The sequence below is a fragment of the Artemia franciscana genome, chromosome 11 (genome assembly GCF_032884065.1).
Source record: "Artemia franciscana chromosome 11, ASM3288406v1, whole genome shotgun sequence".
Lineage (NCBI taxonomy): Eukaryota > Metazoa > Arthropoda > Branchiopoda > Anostraca > Artemiidae > Artemia > Artemia franciscana.
The window spans coordinates 46,951,136-46,964,807 of NC_088873.1; the positions used below are offsets into that span (position 1 = coordinate 46,951,136).

The 13,672-nt window shown below is 35.4% G+C and overlaps 1 protein-coding gene across 1 annotated transcript in view; it reads left to right on the top strand.

Annotated features, from left to right (window-relative positions):
• Nucleotides 1-1,814: 1,814 nt before the first annotated feature.
• Nucleotides 1,815-13,672, top strand: part of LOC136033310 (chondroitin sulfate proteoglycan 4-like) — a gene marked incomplete in the record, with an annotated part of 437,436 nt that continues 425,578 nt past the window's right edge. Inside the window, 1 exon segment of the mRNA XM_065714084.1 lies at nt 1,815-1,972. Coding sequence (XP_065570156.1) covers nt 1,906-1,972 — 67 coding nt within the window.

Below are 13,672 nucleotides of genomic sequence, written 5' to 3' on the forward strand. Positions count from 1 at the left end.
CTAAATGTTTTATATAAAGGTTTTATATAGTAAAGAATTAAATCAAGCCCAAAGGAACTGAACCCTGTGGTTCATTCACATTATCTTCGTTATTTTAGCCAGGATGTAACTAAAACAAGTGTTTTTTTTTTTTTTTTTTTTGCTTCTAATTCAAAATATTAAAAGTATTCCTGGACAGACAATTAAACCTCTTTCTCCCGCGTGAGAAGTGAGAAGGTATATCATTGAACCATTGAAGGTCTCTTACATTTCTAAATAAGAAAAAGCCATAGGCTGTTTCCTGTTCGTAATCCGGGTTACAGTGGTAGCTAGTTTAAAACTAGAATAATTGCTGAAAATGTTAAATAAAATAATTTTATTTAACTGCAAACTGCAAAATATTCACAATTAAGAATTAACTCTAGCCCATAGTGATTAAAGTATTAAAATAAATATAGATGATGAAGTAACAAAATTTTCTTTTGAATTATAATATAACACAACCATCTTTTGAAAAGAAAAATCATAGCTGCAGCTGTAGCAGCAACCTAGTAAAAGGCGGACCGTAGCTCATTGTAACAAAATCCGGGTCGCGGTGGTAGCTAGCAACCTAGTAAGAGACAATCCTGCACCTTACTATGAAATACAATAGCCTATAACTTCTAAAAATAGACTTAGATCGAAACACAAAGTATATTATTATTATAATTTATTCTTAAAGGCAAATTTCTGTGGCAAAAAGTATGTGGTAAAAGTGAAAAGTAAAAAGTAAAAAGGCAAAAAGTAAAAGTAAAAGGCAAAAAGTAAAAGCAAAAGTAAAAGTAAAAAGGCAAAAGTATGTGGGTATTTTAAAGCTTATTTTAATGCATATATATCCTTTTTTTAAAGCCTATGAGAATTAGAAGGACAAATTTTTAAGCATGTTTAGATCGCGCTCTAGGAAAAAGTCTAAGTAATATTGTAATCTGGCTCGTTGAGTGAATAAACCTGAAAATAATAAATCTCATGATACATAGGCTTTTTATTTTTAATGCAAGTTAAAGCTGCTGTATTATGGTTTAAATAAGTTGATTGTTAACTCCAGAGAAGCTACTATTTAGTTTGTTTTTATTCGTCTTAGTTTACGACATAGTATGTACCATACTCATAGTGATTAGAGGGGGACTCCCATATACTCCTTAAAAAATATTACGAACCTTGGCCCATGTGCTTTTTTCTGGGAGCATAACTAACTTCTTAATATTTCGTGGAGGACCATCCCAAGGTGTGCCTTCCATCACCTGAAATCATTTCAGAATTAATTTACGATAATAAATCTTCTAGGACTCCTGGATCCTCTGGAATTTCAGGAGGATCTATGGTAAACCTTTTGGAAAAGCATATCCTTTCCCCGTCTTCTGTAATGGTAACATCCAAGGATACTTATTAAAGTTGGACCCAATGCTTATATTGACGGCCGAGAAATTCAAACTATTTTAAGGGTAGATCATTCATTAAAAAGAAATTTAAATACGTAAAATATTGTATTTACAGGTTAAATTTTTCTTAATTTCTGGGCAAAGAAAGTGGGATATAATCCCTTTTTCCTCCTATTGGTAATTCTCTTGACATTTGAACTTGATATGTTATAATTTTTGAAAATTAACCCTATGAACCGTGTTCATTCTTTACTGGAATGTACATCTTCTTTTCTTTTTAGGTTGCTTCGTCACTCTCCACTTGATACGAGTTACACACTTAACAAAGTCCAGATGGACTGAAGCCGCTTAACCCTTCAAGTGTCTCTTTGCAATGTCGCGACGCCGTGGAAACCAGCGGCGGTTCCTCTGAGAGGATCTTATGTCTTGCCAGTTCTGATTCCAGCATCTTCAGTTATCCCTCATGAGTTTGAGCAGGAAATTCCTCTTGGATAATATGGAATTCTGAATGAGGACCATGAGGATAAATCATTTCATTGTTTTGTTTTTGTATATTTTCAGGATATCCTTCGCAGGTAAGACTTAAATTACGGGGAAAATAATAAATTAGAATGAAATAATAACAAACTGGAAATGTTTTTTTAGACAAAACTACACCTTTTTATTTAGAATTAAAACGAAAGGAAAATATAAAACAGGTAGAATATTTAATTAATAAAGAGCAAGTTTGAACATAAAACATAAACTTTTGGCCATATTTTAGTATATATGTAAATTTTTGTGTGTGTGGAAAGTTTCACGTCTTAATGAAAAGTATAATCCATTTTTATATCTTGAGCTCGTTTTAAAAGCAAAATTTTCGATTTCTGGGGTGGGGGGGGGGGTTGACTTATGCGTGCATAAATGACATGAGAAACATATATTGAAAAAGAGATAGTATTCTACAATTCTGAGCCAAGGTATGTATTGTATAAAAACATCTTTACTGCATGTTAGCGACCATATATTGGTCTTTACAGTGATCTCCCCTATCTAGTTTCTCCTCCCCTTCATTTTCTCTGTATCTTAATTATGTATCGTATTGCGTATGAGACCAAAGTATTCTTTAATATGGCACACATCAAAATATAGTGAATCAGGCATTGACGGAGGGTGGGGACGCACCTAGCCCATCTCCCTGGAAACCTTTTTTTTTTAGAACATCCCTTCTTATTGAAATAATCAGATTTTTAATCTCGCACCACTCGCCGCCAAAGGCAATCCAATATGTGTACTTGTATTGAATCTAACTAAATTTTTCCATAAATCTGAGCCGATGTATGTTTAGTATAGGAACATCTTTACTGCATATCAGCGACCATATATCGGTCTTGTGATCTCCCCTCGGTAAACGTATCACAGTTCATATTATTGACTTACCAATAAAGTGAATATACCACTTGATGCCTTTTTTTTATTTTCTTTACAAATATAATAATCACTTCTATCGCAAATTCCAATTTAAGCACTGTTTAAGCTTCTAAAAATGACGAATTTTCAATTAAAGTATGAGTTATCGATCGGTTTTGACAAAATAATACTACGTTTTTTCAGCGCCGTTCTCTCGGTCGTTTTCAACAAAATAATACTATATTTTCTCGGTGCCAAAATAATTTATAATAAGGTTATTTTAGGTATGTTAGGTTAGGTCAAAAAGTGCTTAAATTTTAATTTGCGATTGAAGGAATTTCAGCATAAAAAAAAAACATCGACTGGTATGTTCACTTTATTGGTAAGTCAATAATATGAACTTGATACGTTTACCCTCCCTTCTCTGATTTCTCCTCCCCCTCATTTTCTCTGTATCTCAGTTATTTATCGTATTGTGTATGAGATCAAAGCATTCTTCAATATGGCACACATCAAAATATAGTGAATCAGGCATAGGCGCGGAAGGGGGTGGGAACGCACCTAGCCCATCTCCCTGGAATCCTTATTTTTTAGAATATTTGGGCACTTCTTATTAAAATTATCAGATATTTAATTTCGCCCCACTCCCTGCCAAAGGCAATCCAGTATATGTACTTGTAGTGAATCAAACTATATTTTCTTTTATCCTAATCGTTCATAAAACTTTGTGGTTTATTTTTCAATTTGAACAGTCCCCCTACCGCCCCCACCACCACAAACAGAAATCGTTCCTTGTCAAAAATGGTGTTCATATGATTAAAGGGTCATCAGTTGTAAGCCAAGTTCCACCTAATTTTGGAAAATTACCTGGACACCGCCCCGCTAGAAATTTACTAGTAAACTACTATTTTTTATATATTAGAACATTTGCTTTCTTGCTTTGAAATATAATCGAAAAAGACAAGATAAAAGCAGAAACTGCTGAAATATATCTGTAACTTTAATTTTCTTAAATGTTAACTAAACTAATAATAAAATAGTTCTTTTTCCTGATAATCCAGCTTAGCAATATATTGCTGTACCAAAAACAAAAGGATCTATCTCATACTTTTCAAACGTAATCCAGATGACTGATTACCACAATGGGTATGGTAACTCAAGAATTATTATAATAAGCTAGCTATTATTTTTATATCTTAACTGGCTATTTAAATATATCTAACAGTTTAAGGTCTGTTTACAGAGGTCACCACATTGCAGCAGTTTTATTATTTATTTCTTAAAGAAAGCCAAAATAGCCGTGCCTGTTAGGACAGGGCAATATAGCCTCATCTAGCTACACTATTAACAGTAGTAGGTGTCATATCAATGTCTAAAACGTCGAGTTAGGTACATAGAAATGTGTTTGAAATGATCTTTAAAATTGCTCATATTTAACGATTTGTGAAGAGGAAAATGCAGGGTTCCCCAACATCCATCCCCTGGTGTACAACTTGGATTGTCACATGTTCCACCACGCGTGGCCTTCATCTTCCGCATCATATTTCACTTACCACGTATGGCACACTTCTACAACACGTGATGTATCCCGTGATTTTTTTGCGGATGATTTTTGAAAATTGCAAACCCGCGGACACTGTAAATAAGTTTAGACAACTGTAATGACAGATAAGACACCAGAATCTTTCGATAATTTTCCTCTATAATATCAGATTGGCAAATTAATGTTTTGCTCTTACTTTTATTTTAGTACGCTTTAGTACGCCTGTCACTGCCAGTTTTGTACGTGTTTGTACGCCTGTACGGTTTGCTGAAGTTAAACATGTTTACTCTCTTGAACTCTTTCTTGTAAATTGTAGTTTGACCAGGAAAATACAACTTGCTTTTTGAAAATATCAGTTCCTGAGCACATTTTCAAAATTCCTTACATATAATATAGCCCACAACCTTCACCTAGTTTAAACTTCTAAATTGACAATGTTAATAGGACCCAAAAGTTTTCTTAAGGATTTTCTATGATTTTTTTTTCTAAACAATGGTAGAAAATAAGTTTTTCTTTAAATCAAAAGTGAGATTATTTTTGTTCGTTTTTGATTTTAAGAGTAAAATTCCAAAAAAATAGCTTTCAGAGTCTATGGGGTAATTAGTCTCCCCTTCCAACAGGCGCCCTCTTAAAAATAGGCCCAGCTTAGGTGCAAAAACATACTTTAGTTTCATCAATATTGTTTTAAATCGCCAAACACTTTTTGATTACCCAGAAACTTCTGTAATATTTGAAACGTCGTTCGCCCAAAGGATTGCTCAGTGTCTATTCTATGTCTACATTTTTGTTTTGCTTCATCTTTGTATGCATGTTTCAAAATCAAGCAAATGGGGCAGCTCCCGCGGACAAGGTAAATAAATTTACATGGTAAATTTATGCACAGTGCCTTGGAGAAGGAACTGCATCTCCATGAAGTGGGGCTTTTTTATTTACTAAATACAAAAACAAGTTTTTTCAACTGAAAGTAAGGAGCGACATTAAAACTTGAAACAAACAGAAAACAGAAATTATTTTATATATATATATATATATATATATATATATATATATATATATATATATATATATATATATATATATATATATATATATATATATAATATATATATATATATATATATATATATATATATATATATATATATATATATATATATATATATATATATATATATATATATATAATATATATATAAATATAATATATATAAATATAAATATAGAGAAAGAGAGAGTATAAAAATATCTCTAAACACTACATTTCGCAAAATTCAAGAAGGATCTTCATTTCAAATTAAGACTCCTTGAAATTTTTCAAGGAATCCTTGCTTTTTCAAAATGTCTACCGAGTCGTGGAGCCTTGGCAGTTTGCCTATCTTAGTTAATATAATTAGTAACGATGGGTAAATATACAGGAAACCTGAGTATATAAGAAATCCGTTTATTTTTATACATTAATACGCTGTCAGTATCAGTCTAAAATTAATTAATAAGCCCTGCTGGCTCTTACAGTATACCATCAGATCAAACAGTTCGTGGTAACAAACTGTAAGTAAGTAGTGATTCAGTCGAATAGTAACCTAAATTGTAAAAAGAAGGAATTCTGATAGAAAATTAATGTATCAAAAGACTTGACTTTTTATGATGATTCTGAATATGCAAAATTCACTAAATTTAATGTTGCCAATCAAATGCTAAGAGCCAGAGAAAATTTGAATGATTTTCAAACCCAAAAAATCAAAGTAATTTACTTGAAAATCATACAACCAGATTTAGAATATAGGATATCCCAATTATAGAGGTTTTAAGCTCTTCTTTACAAAAATGTGGAATTTTTCATTTTTGCTAGAAGATCCAAGGATGTGCGTTTATTTGTTGTTGTTTTTTATTTATTCTTTTATTAAAGCTATGATTCTAGAAGATTAGGATAAAAGTTGTACTACCCTTTTTAGTGACTAAAAACATCGGAGAGAAGCTAGCCTTCCTCCCACGTCCCTTTTTTCCCAATGACGTCTGATCAAAATTTTAAGATAGCCATTTGGTTCTGTTTAGTTGAAAGGTCCGATAACTATGTCTTTGGTGGTGATATGACCCCTGCGAGCCCCTGCAGTAAAGGATTTAAGTAATGCAATTAGTTCATCGTATATGTATAGTATTTGTTAATGAGAAACATATGGAGATTTTTCAGCTTATAGACTGAACATTTTCAGTTCGTTTTATGTTTGTTACTCCGTACTTTCAGTTGGGAAAATCTTACTATTTTTTATTGAATTGTCTTATTGAGTTTTGGAGCCATGGACTTGAACCTAACTTGAGGCATTTACTCTGTCGGTCAGAAGTAAAATATTGAGAATATATTAACTCCTCGGTAAAAGTTCAAGGAAATCTTTTTTTACAACGGGTGGCTATCATATCTCCTTGTTTTTTGTCTGTATTAGCAAGTTACTGGAAGGTCATATGAGATGGTTTATTGCCCATTTAAAAGCTAATACTCATACATATGTGCTTTTTGACAAATTTATCTTAATTGAAATTATTTAATTTAGAAATGAAACTAGATTATTTTACGCGTGCATATAAATAGAGAGTTCAAGTGAATAATAGAGGGGGAGGGGTTGTCCTTATTCTTCGTAAACGAGAATTTCCAAATTTATAATCAATTTTGACAACCATACCCTATTTTTTCAAAGGGCTGGGAAATCGAGTTAAAACTTTCAAGGATATTTGTATAGGGGAGAGGGGAGCAAGTAAAATTTGTAATTTACACATGAAACTTTAACAGTTTCTCTCTGATCGTAATATCGCATTGTATATATATACAATGTATCGTATATCGTATGGCATATCATATCTCCTAATAAATATAAGTAATATTATTTATAATCATAATGTATCGTGTATAAATATATAAAGAAGATAATTCACAGTATTTCTGTCTTAAATTATGTTCAGAGGAGAGGGAAGGCTATTCAGTCAAGGGCACTTCTTGAGGAATCAAACAGTTCGTGGTAACGAACTGTAGTATGGAGCGACCCGGCTCAATGGTAACCAAAACTCTAAAAAATGGAATTTTGATACCAATAGCCACGTCAAACGAATTGCATTTTAATGGTGATTTTAAATATATAAGTTTCATTAAGTTTAGTTTTACCTATCAAAAGTTACGAGCCTGAGAAATTTTACCTTATTTTAGAAAATAGGGGGAAACACCCCCTAAAGGTCATAGAATCTCACACCATCAGATTCAGCGTATCAGAAAACCCTATTGTAGAAGTTTCAAGCTCCTATCTACAAAAATGTAGAATTTTGTATTTTTTCCAAATGACAGATCACGGATGCGTGCTTATTTGTTTTGTTTTGTTTTTTTTTCCAGGGGTGATCGTATTGACCCAGTGGTCCTAGAATGTTGCAAGACGGTTCATTATAACGGAAATTAAAATTTCTAGTGCCCTTTTTAAGTGACCAAAAATGGGAGGGCACCAAAGCCCCCTCCCACGCTAATTATTTTTCCAAAGTCAACGGATCAAAATTCTGAGATAGCCATTTTATTCAGCGTAGTTGAAAAACCTTATAACTATGTCTTTGGGGACGACTTACTCCCCCACAGTCTCTGTGGGAGGGGCTACAAGTTACAAACGTTGGCCAGTGCTTACACATAGTAATGGTTATTGGGAAGTGTACAGACGTTTTCAGGGGGATTTTTTGGTTGGGGGAGGGGCTGAGAAGAGGGGGGTATGTTGGGGGAACTTTCCATCGAGGAATTTGTCATGGGAGAAGAAAATTCCCTTGAAGGGAGCGCAGAAATTTCTTGCATTATTTAAAAAAAAAGCAATGAAAAAATAATTATGAAAGAGTTTTTTCAACTAGAAGTAAGGAGCAGCATTAAAACTTAAAATGAACAGAAATTATTACGCATATGAGGGGCTCACCTCTTCCTAATTTCTCGCTCTTTACGCTAAAATATTTTGGTAATTTCAGCTATTTATTTTACGGCTTTTGTGATTCAGGGCTCATTCTTTATGAATTGGGATAAAATTTAAGCTTTAATGTAAAGAATGTAATAAAAACATTCGTAAAAAATTAAAAGTTCTAATTACCTTTTTAAGTAACCAGAAAACTGGGGGGCAACTAAGCTTCCTCCCCCGCTCCATTTTTCTCAAAATCATTCGATCAAAACTATGAAAAAGCTATTTAGCCAAAAAAGTAAATATGTAAATTTCATTTTAGTTGTTCCTCTGCGGAGAACCAAAGTCAAAACATGAATTGATTCAAAAACGTTCAGAAATTAAATAAAAAAACAAGTTTTTTAACTGAAAGTAAGGAGCGACATTAAAACTTAAAACGAACAGAAATTACTTCGTATATGAAAGGGGCTGCTTCCTCATCAACGCCCTGCTCTTTACGCTAAAGTTTTTTACTCTTTTAAAAAGAAGAGTTGAGAGAAAGAGTCCTTACTTTCAGTTGAAAAAACTTGTTTTGTTTATTTAATAAGAAAAAGAGCTAAGAGCTCCTATGGCACTTGTGACGAGGCAAGAAGAGCTAAGAGCCAAGAGCTCATATGGTATGAGCTCTAAAAAAAAAAAAATCTAAGAATCAATAGATTGATTTAAAAGGAAAATCAGAGGCTTAATGCCGGTCAGGATTTAAAACAAGAGCTCTGAGTCACGATGTCTTTCTTAATATCAAAATTCATTAAGATCCGATTACCCACTCGTAAGTATAAATACCTCATTTTTTCTAATTTTTCCTCTCCCTTTAGCGCCCCAGATGGTCGAATCTGGGAAAACGACTTTATCAAGTCAATTTGTGCAGCTCCCTGACACGCCTACCAATTTTCATCGTCCTAGCACGTCCAGAAGCACCAAACTCACCAAATCACTGAACCCCTCCCCCCAATTCCCCCAAAGAGAGCGAATTCAGTACGGTTACGTCAATCACATATCAAGGACATTTACTTATTCTATCCACCAAGCTTCATCCCGATCCCTCCACTCCAAGTGTTTTCCAAGATTTCCCCCTACAGCTCCCCCCAATGTCAAAAGATCTTGCCGGGATTTGAAATAAGACCTGTGAGAATTCCTTCTAAATATCAAATTTCATTACGATCCGATCACCTATTCGTAAGATAAAAATACCCCAGTTTTCACGTTTTTCAAGAATTCCGATTTCCCCCTCCAACTCTCCCCAATGTCAAAGGATCTGGTCGGAATTTAAAATTAGGGCTTTAAAGCACAAGATTCTTCTAAATATCAAATTTTATTGAGATCTGGTCACCCTTTCGTAAGTTACAAATACCTCAATTTTCAAAATTACCCCCCCCCCTCCCCAACTCCACCAGAGAGAGCAGATCCGGTCCGGTTATGTCAGTCACGTATCTTAGACAGGTTTTTATTCTTCCCATCCAGTTTCATCCTGATCTCTCCGCTTTAAGTATTTTCTAATATTTCCGGTCACCCCCAACTGCCCCCCCCCCCACGATGACGCTGAATCCGGTTGAGATTTAAAAAAGAAATCTGAGATACGAGGTCCTTCTAAATATGAAGTTTCATGAAGATCCGATCGCTCCTTCGTAAGTTAAAAATACGTCATTTTTTTTAATTTTCAGAATTACCCCCCACCCACAATAGAGCGGACCCGTTCCAATTATGTAAATCACGTATCTAAGACTTCTGCTTATTTTTCCCACCGAGTTTCATCCCGATCCCTCTAATCTAAGTGTTTTCCATGATTTTAGGTTCCCTTACCCCAAACTCCCCCCAATGTCACCAGATCCAGTCGGGACTTAAAATAAGAGCTTTGAGACAGGATATTCTTCTAAATATCAAATTTCATTGAGATCCGATCACCCGTTCGAAAATTAAAATCCCTCATTTTTTCTAATTTTTCAGAATTATCCCCCCCCCCAACTACCCCATAGAGAGCGGATCCGTTCCGGTTAAGTCCATCATGTATCTAGGACTTGTGCTTATTTTTCCCGCCAAGTTACATCCCGATTCCTCCACTCTAAGTGTTTTCCAAGATTTTAGGTTTCCCCCTCCCAGCTCCCCCCAATGTCACCAGATCCGGTCGAGATTAAAATAACAGCTCTGAGACACAATGTCCTTCCAAACATCAAATTTCATTAAGATATGATCAACTGTTCGTAAGTTAAAAATACTTCAATTTTTCCATTTTTTCCGAATTGACGGGCCCCCCCACTCCTCCTACATATGGTCAAATTGCAAAAACGACTATTTCTAATTTAATCTGATCTGGTTCTTGATACGCCTGCCAAATTTCATCGTCCTAGCTTACCTGGAAGTGCCTAAAGTAGCAAAACCGGGACCGACAGACCGACAGAATTTGCGATTGCTATATGTCACTTGGTTGATATTAAATGAAAACAAGAGCTAAGAGCTCATATGGCACTTGTGACGAGGCGAGAAGAGCTAAGAGCCAAGAGATCATATGGTATGAGGTCTAACAAAATTCTATGAATCAATAGATTGATTTAAAACGGAAAATAAGAGGCTTAATGCCGGTCAAGATTTAAAATAAGAGCTCTGAGTCACAAAGTCCTTCTAAATATCAAAATTCATTAAGATCCGATCACCCACTCGTAAGTTATAAATACCTAATTTTTTCTAATTTTTCCTCTCCCTTTTGCCCCCCAGATTGTCGAATCTGGGAAAACGACTTTATCAAGTCAAATTGTGCAGCTCCCTGACACGCCTACCAATTTTCATCGCCCTAGCACGTCCAGAAGCACCGAACTCGCCAAATCACTGAACCCCTCCCCCCAACTCTCCCAAAGAGAGCGAATCCAGTACGATTCTGTCAATCATGTATCAAGGACATTTGTTTATTCTATCCACCAAGCTTCATCCCGATTCCTACACTCCAAGTGTTTTTCCAAGATTTCCCCCTCCAAATTCCCACAATGTCAAAAGATCTGGTCGGGATTTGAAATAAGAGCTCTGAGACATGAATTCCTTCTAAAAATCAAATTTTATTACGATCCGATCATCTATTCGTAAGATATAAATACTCCAATTTTCATGTTTTCCAAGAATTCCGGTTCCCCCCTCCAACTCCCCCGAATGTCACAGGATCTGGTCGGAATTAGAAATTAGAACTTCAAAGCACAAGATCCTTCTAAATATCAAATTTCATTAAGATCTGGTCACCCTTTCGTAAGTTACAAATACCTCAATTTTCAAAATTACACCCCCCCCCCAATTCCACCAAAGAGAGCAGACCCGGTCCAGTTATGTCAGTCACGTATCTTAGACAGGTTTCTATTCTTCCCATCCAGTTTCATCCTGATCTTACCGCTTTAAGTATTTTCTAAGATTTCCGGTCCACCCAACTGCCCCCCCCCCCCAATTACGCTTGATCCGGTTGAGATTTAAAATAAGATATCGGAGTTACGAGGTCCTTCTAAATATGAAGTTTCATGAAGATCCGATCACTCCTTCGTAAGTTAAGAATACGTCATTTTTCTTATTTTTCAGAATTACCCCCCCCCCCCGCAATTGAGCAGATCCGTTCCAATTATGCAAATCACGTATGGAAGACTTCTGCTTATTTTTTCAACCAAGTTTCATCCAAATCCCTCCAATCTAAGCGTTTCCCATCATTTTAGGTCTCCCCACCCCAAACTTCCCCCAATGTCACCAGATCCGGTCAGGATTTAAAATAAGAGCTTTGAGACACGATATCCTTCTAAAAATCAAATTTCATGGAGATCCAATCACCCGTTCGTAAGTTAAAAATACCTCATTTTTTCTAATTTTTCAGAATTAACCCCCCCCCCAACTACCCCAAAGAAAGCGGATCCGTTCTGGTTATGTCAATCATGTATCTAGGACTCGTGTTTTTTTCCCACCAAGTTTCATCCCGATCCCTCCACTCGTTGGAGGTGTTTTCCAATTTTTAGGTTTCTCCCTCCCAACTCCCCCCCCCCAATGTCACCAGATCCGGTCGGGTTTAAAAAAAGAGCTCTGAGCCACGATATCCTTCTAAATATCAAATTTCATTGAGATCCGATCACCCGTTCGTAAGTTAAAAATACCTCTTTTTTTCAGAAATACCCCCCCAACTACCCAAAAGAGAGCGGATCCGTTCCGTTTATGTCAATCATCTATCTAGGACTTGTTTTTATTTTTCCCACCATGTTTCATCCCGATCCCTCCACTCTAAGTGTTTTCCAAGTTTTAGGTTTCCCCCTCCCAATTCCCCGCCCCCATCACCAGATCCGGTCGGGATTTAAAATAAGAGCTCTAAGACACGATATCCTTCTAAACATCAAATTTCATTGAGATCCGATCACCCGTTCGTAAGTTGAAAATACCTCATTTTTCTAATTTTTAAGAATTACTCCCCCCCCCCAACTACCCCAAAGAGAGCAAATCAGTTCCGATTATGTCAATCATGTATCTGGGACTTGCGCTTATTTTTCCCATCAAGTTTCATCCCGATCCCTCTACTCTAAGTGTTTTCCAAGATTTTAGGTTTCCCCCCTCCAACTCGCCCCAATGTCATCAGAACCAGTCGGAATTTAAAATAAGAGCTCTGAGACACAATATCATTCCAAACATCAAATTTCATTAAGATCCAATCACCCGCTCATAAGTTAAAAATACTTCATTTTTTCTATTTTTTTCGAATTAACCGGCCCCTACTCCCCCCCAGATGGTCAAATCGGGAAAACGACTATTTCTAATTTAATCTGGTCCGGTCCCTGATACGCTTGCCAAATTTCATCGTCCTAGCCTACCTGGAAGTGCCTAAAGTAGCAAAACCGGGACCGACACACCGACAGAATTGGCGACTGCTATATGTCACTTGGTTAATACCAAGTGCCATAAAAAACTAGCTTTTTTTAACTGTAAGTAAGGAGCGACATTAAAACTTAAAACGAACAGAAATTATTCAGTATATGAAATGAGTTGTCCCCTCTTCAACGTCTCGCTCTTTACGCTAAAGTTTGACTCTTTGCCACAATTCTACTTATTAAAACAATTAAAAGCCTTAGCGTAAAGAGCGAGGCGTTAAAGAGGGGAGAACCTATTCAAAATACTGAATAATTTCTGTTCGTTTTAAGTTTTAATGTCGCTCCTTACTTACAGTTAAAAAAAAAACTAGTTTTTTTCATTTAATTTCTGAACGTTTTTGAATTAATGCATGTTTGATTTTGGCTCTCCACCATAAGACTTGTCCAATCTTATTGAATTTTTTGTATTGAATCAGATTAACAGATTATTAAAATGGAATTTGCATATTAATTCCTTTTTTGGCTAAATGGCTTTCTCTTAGTTTTGATCAGACGATTTTGAGAAATAAGGGGTGGGGAAGGAGGCCT